This window comes from Anarrhichthys ocellatus, unplaced genomic scaffold (assembly GCF_004355925.1).
Source record: "Anarrhichthys ocellatus isolate YVR2014 unplaced genomic scaffold, GSC_Weel_1.0 scaffold15, whole genome shotgun sequence".
In the NCBI taxonomy this organism is placed as follows: Eukaryota; Metazoa; Chordata; class Actinopteri; order Perciformes; family Anarhichadidae; genus Anarrhichthys; species Anarrhichthys ocellatus.
Window position 1 is genome coordinate 2,329,552 of NW_022280045.1, and position 9,532 is coordinate 2,339,083.

The 9,532-nt window shown below is 40.8% G+C and overlaps 1 protein-coding gene across 1 annotated transcript in view; it reads left to right on the plus strand.

The window, feature by feature from the left end:
- Positions 1 to 4,803, plus strand: part of LOC116387841 (solute carrier family 22 member 23-like) — a 30,866-nt gene extending 26,063 nt beyond the window's left edge. Inside the window, exon 10 of the mRNA XM_031855265.1 lies at positions 261 to 4,803. Coding sequence (XP_031711125.1) covers positions 261 to 1,776 — 1,516 coding nt within the window. The 3' untranslated portion in view covers positions 1,777 to 4,803. The remainder of the gene's footprint in view (positions 1 to 260) is intronic.
- The last annotated feature ends 4,729 nt before the right edge of the window (positions 4,804 to 9,532 follow it).

Consider the following 9,532-nt stretch of genomic DNA (forward strand, 5'->3'; position numbering starts at 1 on the left):
CATTTGGTGGTACTGCAGCTCTCCCTGCTGCTGTTTGCTAAAATGGCATTGATGTGTCAAGAGTAGAGGGAAGGAAAAAAAGATGCTCCCTTTTATAGAAATGAATGAGGTTATAATTCAGTACAACATGTAGATAACGATTTACTTTAATTGTAGTCAACCGTCATCTCATTTGAGTGGCTTATACAAGGTTTATGAGGTATTTAGATACGCGTGATCATAAATCCAACCATGTGATAACATTCTCCATCTCATCATAGGGGTGGTGGGCTGGGCCTGGTCCTAGCCAGCGCCGGCTTCGGCATGCTGACTGCACCCATCATGGAGCTCCACAATCAGAAGGGCTATTTCCTCCATCACATTATCTTTGCCTGCTGCACTCTCATCTGCATCATCTGCATTCTCCTGCTGCCCGAGACGCGCTACCAGCCCCTCCCCGAGACCCTTGCCGATGGCGAGTGCTACACCCGTCAACCTCTCCTTCCACCGAGGAAACCTGGAGAACAGCGGCATTTGCTGCCTCAGTCTGAGAGCAGCAGGGACTACACCAGGGTGCACGACACGCCGCTCCACGAGGCAGCCGCCACCGCGGTGGCCACTATGGAATCCACCACCTCTTCGGCTGTCGATCTGACTGCTCCGTCTGTCGGGGATGCGTCCGCTCCCGTGTTCATGGAGGTGCACCCCGGCAAGCCTCCGCCAAAAGACCCCAACGGCCACTCGGTTGCATCATTATCCACAACCCCCATCACAGCCCTGGGTAAAGGTGGCATCATACATGCCAGTAAAGAGCACCTGCTGTCCTCCTCTCCTTTACACAATCTCCCATGCATCACAGACCCGCTTTTAGTTGATGCCAAAGAACCTCCAGCAATAGCCCTGAAATCTGCTGAGCCACTGACGGATTCTGCTGTTCTTGAGATGAGTGAGATTTGCCCTTCCACTACAAAAGAGTCAGCCGCTTCCCCTTCCCCCTCATTAGACTGTTTCACTCCCCCCGTCCCTCAAACTGTGCCCGCCTCCTTATTGATCTGCACCACACCCATCATCGAACCCCCGCCTAGAAATGAGATTGACGATATTGGCCTGAAATTCGACCCACCTTTGCTAGAGGTCATAGAAACCACTTTAGCAGACTCCCCCACTCCATCTATGCATGACAGCCCCCCTCCATCCCCAAGCCCCTCTCCTGTTCCGATGACTGATAACAACCTCTTCACTGATCCACCACCCTCCATTAGCATACACTTGGACAATCCCACCCAGTTAGAAATAGTCGAAGAATCTACATCTACTCCTTCCCCTAGAGACTCCCCCATACCTCCTGTGATAGAACCTCAACCGCCACAGATGGACCCTACCTCTCCCTGTGTTGATGATATAGCTCCTTGTGTCCCTACTCCCCCTAGCCCAGTCACTGTTCCCCCTTCCCCCACTCCTCCTCCAGCCGTTGACCCAGGCCATACGTCCTCAGCGGCCTCTTCCACTCCCCCTATCATAGATGCTATCAACATAACTGAACTTGTTCCTACCATTCTCCCCGTCACAGACATTGTGCACACCTCCTCTCCAGAAGCTACCACTCTGACTGTTCAGGATTCAGCTGCTTCCCTTGCCCCAGCACCAACACCCATCACAGATTCAGGCTCCACAGAAGCAACTCCCTCCTCTCTAATGGACTGCACTGTCTCCTCCCCCATAGACTCTGGTGTCCTTTCCACCAGTGACAGTGCCATCACAGAAAACAACACTGTCAATGGCGTGGAATCGTTATGATGCGTAGCTGCAGCCAGGAGAAGACGCTTTATGGTTGCACGAGGAAGCAGCACATGCCACATAAATAACCGACAAAGGGGCGAGGAAGGGGGGCACCAACTGCCCTACTCAGACTTCAGACCCTTACTGAAGATTGTCCCCACCCGGAGTTGAATAGACGCGTCTTACAGAGATACCGTATCTTTCTCAATTCCCCACCCCCCCCCTCTCACCTTCCTGTATTTAGCCAATAAACGAGACCACGCAAGTGAGAGAGTGCCAGGGGCTGTTTTGTGACAATGTGGCAGTATCCTCTGCTCTTTTTGAATGTCACTGGAAATCACCAGCCTTCAAACTACTTTAATGTAAATGAATGGAGAATCACTGTCTGTCATTTTCAAGAGTCTTGTACCCTAAGAGGACTGGTGAGACATAAAATGATGCTAAAATACAAACAAACAAAAAAATCACTGGTACTTTTGCTCAAATGAAATGTCCGTCTAACATATTTGCATACGAATATTGCCTTACTTGTATGGACAAAAACAAATCTGAATGTTGCAACGTATTTCTTTTGCAGTTACAGAGGTGAAATTGAAATTGGAGGGATTTTTCTGAATACAATGCCAAAAACTACTCTGACCAAAATTAAATGTAGATATAGTGCCAAAAAATTAGTATAAAAACAGTATTTGCCTGCTTAGGGAGATCCTGTTAAGTGCAGTCCCCTGCCATAGACTGTATGTGGATTTAAGTGAATCAGATGAACCCTTTTTCAAAGTTCAGAAATATAATAGAAGTAAATTGTTTATCAAATGAATAAAAGACTGAAAGCTATACCATCATTTGATTAATTGGAATTGAGAGATGAGATTGCGAAATAGCCTTTCATCAACATGTTGTTCATTGTATGATCAGCGATATTAGAGAGACGAATGACCCATATTTTGTTGGCTTGACGAAACTTTTATTTTTCCAATCGTGATGGAATTTAGGGGATGCAAATGCTTTTATCTGTAAATGTGATATTGTAAGTAAATGCATAATTAGTTGTTGAGCTTGATTCAGTCTTTTCTTTTTAATTCAAAGTATTATTTTGAATAATCTCCCATGGCGTGCCCTTATTGTACAGAGCCATACCACGTTCTTACAGTATTTGTGGTACCTCACTGTGGTGCCACCTTATTCATTGCAGTTGGGACAAAGCATGAAAATAATTGTGAACGTGTCAGTAAAACAAACCTTTAAACGCAAACCTTAAAAAGACACAAAAAGCTATTTTTGAAACAAAACCGACGGATGACGAAATGTTTGATATGACTGCCAACTGTCACAGCATCGCGAACGTTCAGTGTTTTCTAAATCATGTTCTGGCATTTACATAGTTCATGTATGCCAATGTGTTCATGTATTCACATGCACAACTAAGTTTACTTTAAAAAAACAAAAACGAAAAAAAAAACGCAAAATGATTCAATGCAGGTCAAATCTTTATTTATAGTTAGATAAACCTCATTATCTTAAAATGACAAACACTGTCCAGCTGTGGATAGCATTATACTTGACTTGTGTGTAACGTGACAGTTGTCGCTACACACTTCATGCTTTTGAGGTTGTAATATTTGTCAGAGGAAGATGTATGATTACGGATAGATCACTGTTTACAACAACAATAATAACAATAACAATAATAATTACACTTTACTGTAAAACTCAAGAGCCAACTGAATGATGTCTTGTCATTTCAAATGTGATGAAACACTCGTTAACATTCATACAGGGAGTATTCGTGATCTTCTAAGGGGTCATTCAGGAGTCCAAGGCTTGTGTTATCTACACAATCTTGCGGTACACTTACGAAGAACCTTACATGTACATTACTCACCAATATCCTCTTTTGCTTTCATCTCAGTCAAATGTGCACTGATAAAGGCACTACATATGTTTAGGTATCTGAATGATGTAGAAACCTGCTTGTGTTTCTTTTTTTCCACAAACGCAGCTTGACTCAACATATGGAAGCTCTTTTTTTCAATTGATTTATTGGTCTTTTAATAGATCATCAAGTCAACAAACTTCTGTTTAGTGAAAGATTCATATGAACATTTAAAGCCTAACATGCCATGCTGCTAAGCCTCAAAGCACAATGCCCTGCAATCATGTGATGTCAGATTTGGTGGAGCTTGGCTTCTTGTCAGTAGAGGAAAAAGGGAAATGGGATGGGATTTTGAATACATAACTTTCAAATAGCACATTCACTTTTGCAATAGACCCACGTGTAATCTACTCTGTGGAAGAGGGTGTTGACCCTGGTTTTCATTATGAATTATTGGCATCTGCAGTAAGTAGTGGGTTGACTGCAGTGGTCAGTAGCTACACATTACTCCGAGTCCTCGTTGTCTGTGAGTGTTGGTCTCTCTGTCTCAGTGTGCGTATGGCAGAAATGAATCTGTGTATTGCCATTACCCCCATGCAACACCAGTGTTTGGACATTGACACAGCACAGACCAGTGTCTTCGCTAAGGTCAGTTGCTTCCATTTTCACAACTCCCATGCAGCTATTTCAGGTTGCTGATGGGAGTATTTTATTGAAGTAAAATTAAGGTTAAAAAAAAAATCTGTAAAAGCAATCCAAAGCAACGTTGGCACCAGCGATACGGTGGACTAGGAGACGGTGATCGCCCCGGTGGAAAAGCAAAAAAAAGACGGATGGGTTATGACTTTGTAAATAGTAATTGTGTGGAAACTCCCGGCGTCAATAAGATGAAGGATCATAGATCGTAACATGGACTGATGAATAATTTTGAACTTAGATAAAACTCTCAGAGACATGAAGTCCCCAGTGTACACAGTTCAGGTGTCGCTTCTCTCAACCGTGCAACTCAGAATCTCCTGATGGGAGATTTGAATGAATGTAAAAAACCATGGATTGTACCATTTATCATTTCTGATTGTTTGGTTTTATTTTGTTTTTGTTTTAACAGACATAAATGCACTTGTATATAAGCCATACCTGTTGTTAAAATAAACCACTATTTATTGATCAACTATTGATATCAGTGAGTTCTTGATTTTATAACATTTCATGGATTTTATTACAAGTAGATCTCAGGCAAAGCAACAGCCAAATATTTTTCACTTGTATATAAAAAAAATAAATACATTTGTAAAGAACAAAAAAAAAAACGGGACATTTCCATTCAATTTTTCAGAAGGCTGTATTGGACTCACCTCCTCACTACTTGTGTTGTCATGCAAAAAGATTCAGATTCAAGGAGCCTGCCTGCAGCTCAGCAGAAACGTGTGTGAAAAAAGAAGATTGAGGCAGGAACAGCTGCCCCATGAACCTTCTTCTTAAGCATGTATGGAGGGAAATAAAAGAACTGGAGTTTCTTGTAAATTATGGGGTCAATTAGAAGCTGAACGTCCACACAAACGAACACAAGCTGATGGTTGCTGCATCTGTTACTAGCTAGCTTACAGCTAACGCAAGGTAACATCTTTGGCTGTTTGGCGCGAATAAACAAACAACCCAACGGTCAAATTTACCCCAATGATGCAAGGCAGAAATTCAAGATTATTGTGAGAAAGAACGTGATGTTTCATTCGCTTATGTTGTACTTTTCCTGATGTTATTGTCAGAGGAAATCAACGTCACCTGTAAATGAGGTAAAGCGACAAGTGCACAGGCTCATGAACAAAGAGAGAAAAATATAGTGGCGGATCGGCAGGAGTGCAAAACTGATATTGTTTGTCAATAAAGTCAAAGTTAAGTATTTCGATAAAAAGGCATAGTATAGTATGTCGAAAGAAGTCAATAAAAAGTCATATAATAGTATGTTGAAAAAAAATAGTCATAGTCTAGTTTATCCCAAAACGTTATTGTATAGTTAGTTAAAAAAATTCATACTATAGGAAGTAGAAAAAAGTCACTCGGGTGAAGACGCAAAGTCAGTAATGTGCGTTAATGGTATTGGTAATATTTCGAGAAAGTAATGTCAATTAAAGTTATGCAAAAGTCATCGAATGGTATTGTATGATGAATTAAGTCATTCTATAGTATGTCCAAAAAGTCAAAGTATGTCAAGTCATAAAAGTCATTAAAAAGTCAGCGTAGTATGTTAAAAAAATGTATAGAATAAAATAGAATAGTATGCCAAAATAGGTCAGTTATATATAAAAAGTCATAATAAAAGTCATAGCATAGTATGAAGATAAACTTTCAAAGTATAGTATGAAAATACAGTTGTGTGAAAAAGTGTTTAAATTTAAATATTAGACAAAGATAACACAAGTAAACACAAAATGCAGTTTTTAAATGAAGGTTTTTATTATTAAGGGGGGAAAAAAATCCAAACCTACATGGCCTGTGTGAAAAAGTGATTGCCCCCCCCCCTGTTAAAACATAAATTAACTGTGGGTTATCACATCTTTGGAAAGCTGAGTTCAATTTCTCTAGCCACACCCAGGCCTGATTACTGCCACACCTGTTCTCAATCAAGAAATCACTTAAATAGGACCTGCCTGACAAAGTGAGGTAGACCAAAAGATCCTCAAAAGCTAGACATCATGCTGCAATCCAAAGAAATTCAGGAACAAATGAGAAACAAAGTAATTGAGATCTATCAGTCTGGAAAAGGTTACAAAGCCATTTCTAAAGCTTTGGGACTCCAGCGAACCACAGTGAGAGCCATTATCCACAAATGGCGAAAACATGGAACAGTGGTGAACCTTCCCAGGAGTGGCCGGCCGACCAAAATTACCCCAAGAGCGCAGTGACGACTCATCCAAGAGGTCACAAAAGACCCCAGAACAACATCCAAAGAACTGCAGGCCTCACTTGCCTCAATTAAGGTCAGTGTTCATGACTCCACCATAAGAAAGAGACTGGGCAAAAATGGCCTGCATGGCAGAGTTCCAAGACGAAAACCACTGCTGAGCAAAAAGAACATAAAGGCTCGTCTCAGTTTTGCCAGAAAACATCTTGATGATCCCCAAGACTTTTGGGAAAATACTCTGTGGACTGATGAGACAAAAGTTGAACTTTTTGGAAGGTGTATGTCCCGTTACATCTGGCGTAAAAGTAACACGGCATTTCAGAAAAGGAACATCATACCAACAGTAAAATATGGTGGTGGTAGTGTGATGGTCTGGGGCTGTTTTGCTGCTTCAGGACCTGGAAGACTTGCTGTGGTAAATGGAACCATGAATTCTGCTGTCTACCAAAAAATCCTGAAGGAGAATATCCGGCCATCTGTTCGTGACCTCAAGCTGAAGCGCACTTGGGTTCTGCAGCAGGACAATGATCCAAAACACACCAGCAAGTCCACCTCTGAATGGCTTAAGAAAAACAAAATGAAGACTTTGGAGTGGCCTAGTCAAAGTCCCGACCTGAATCCGATTGAGATGCTGTGGCATGACCTTAAAAAGCCGGTTCATGCTCAAAAACCCTCCAATGTGGCTGAATTACAACAATTCTGCAAAGATGAGTGGGCCAAAATTCCTCTACAGCGCTGTAAAAGACTCATTGCCAGTTATCGCAAACGCTTGATTGCAGTTGTTGCTGCTAAGGGTGGCCCAACCAGTTATTAGGTTTAGGGGGCAATCACTTTTTCACACAGGGCCATGTAGGTTTGGATTTTTTTTCCCCCTTAATAATAAAAACCTTCATTTAAAAACTGCATTTTGTGTTTACTTGTGTTATCTTTGTCTAATATTTAAATTTGTTTGATGATCTGAAACATTTAAGTGTGACAAACATGCAAAAAAATAAGAAATCAGGAAGAGGGCAAACACTTTTTCACACAACTGTATGTCTTTAATAGGTCTATAAAAGTAATTAAAAATGTATTGATACATAGTATCTTTAAAGAAATCATACTATAGCGTGTCAAAAGATTCACATTTCGAAAGAAGTCATGAAAATATCAGAGTATGGTGGAGTATGACAAAATAAGTCATTGTTGTGTTGTCATATGTTGAAAAAGTATTTTGAAAAAAGTCATATTATAGTTTGTCCAAAGAAATAATGAAAAGTCAAAATATAGTATGTTGAAAAAAGGCAGAGAAAGGTATGTCTAAAAAGTCATATGATAGTATTTCAAAAAAGTTACAGTATAGTATATAGTATAGTCTACAAATGTCCTAAAACATCATAGTATGGTATGTCAAAAGGTTTTAGTATAGTATGACCATAAAGTCATGAAAAATTTAACACATAGTATGTTAACAGAAGTCAAACATGGCTTATATCAGATTCCAGTGTGAACTGGTCACAGTGCTGAAGTGACCCGCATGTGCACAAGAACAATAACAAAGACAGGACAGCCAGCAAGCTTTTGTATGGATGTACTTTTGTCCAGAGGTGTGTGAGCTTGCTGAGTCAGAACCAGGAGTGGTGGGGTTGTGATGTGAAAGGCCTCACTGAAACAGATTTCAAGGACTACTTTTAGTAGTCTAAAGTGTAATGTCTTTGGAAAAATCTGATTGTGTCTAATTTAGGACTACATATGGAATAGGCTTCAATTCAGAATGGGAAAGACCAGATTCCATGTGATCCTGTGCTGTTCACGGTGTTATAAAAAGAACAGATCTCAGTCACATATGCACAGCCTGCAGCCTGAACATTGACAAAGAGAGCCTACAGGGATTTAGGTTTGAGCAGCCAGGCAGAAATACCGTTTATCTCCATTCAAAGCGAACAAACAACAATCTATGGTAAGTTAATTATGTAACTTTAGCTCGCTGGCATGTTTCATTTGTAGCCAATCATGCTCACCTTTCTCTAGTTATGTTGTCAATTGAAACACACTTATAAAAAGGATTTTGCAGGCAAGTGACAACCGCAAGGGGGAAACTGGGTAGTGGCAGATGAATGTGGTTGTGATACAACTGCAACATGATGAGATCGTTGTTTTCTTTCTCCTGACTTTAGGTGTAGTAGAGATCTCATGGGGGTGAACGTCCTTGGCTCCATTTTGCCTCTAATTGTTAAAGCTGCTGGCACCACTACAATCTACACCAACCACTGCTTGTCAAGCACTACTGTACAAAAACCTTCTGATGCCTGCCTAGACATCTGAAAATAAACCTTATGGTATATACTAACTAAGTTATTACTTTCATGCTTTCCTCATAAAATGCACAATTATAATCTAAGAGCTTATCCGCTGTACTAATTGTTCTATAAATAAACAGTCATGAAGCAGGATGTCCCACTACTGGTAGAAGATCTCATTCGAGAGGAGTGGATGTGACTTTGTTTTAATAGTTTTTGTTTGCTTGTTTTTCAGTCTTTGGCATCTGCCCACACCCAGACCTCTCCGCACAGCTCACACTTATTTATGTCCACAAACATGCATGTTGTTGTGTAATAAAGTCCAGAATTATTTCAGTAACCACAATGCTATGAAGAAATGGGTTACAGACCAAACAGGGGTTAGTTATCCAATAATGTAACTATTAATGTATGTCCACAAATCAAAGGGCACAGGCATGAGCGTCTCCATTGGCTTGCGCGATAATGCAAGCATGGACTTTAATGAGGACGAGAGACGAGACGTTCAACTATGGTCAAGAGTAAGAAATGGTAAATGGTAAATAGACTTGCATTTGTATAGCGTCCTCCTAGTCTTCCAACCACTCAAAGCGCTTTTACACTACATGTCAGCATTCGCCCATTCAGACCCAGTCATCACTGATGGCAGGGGCTAACATGCAAGATGCCACCTGCCCATCAGGACTTAATTAACTCCCATGGGAAACATATTGTACAATT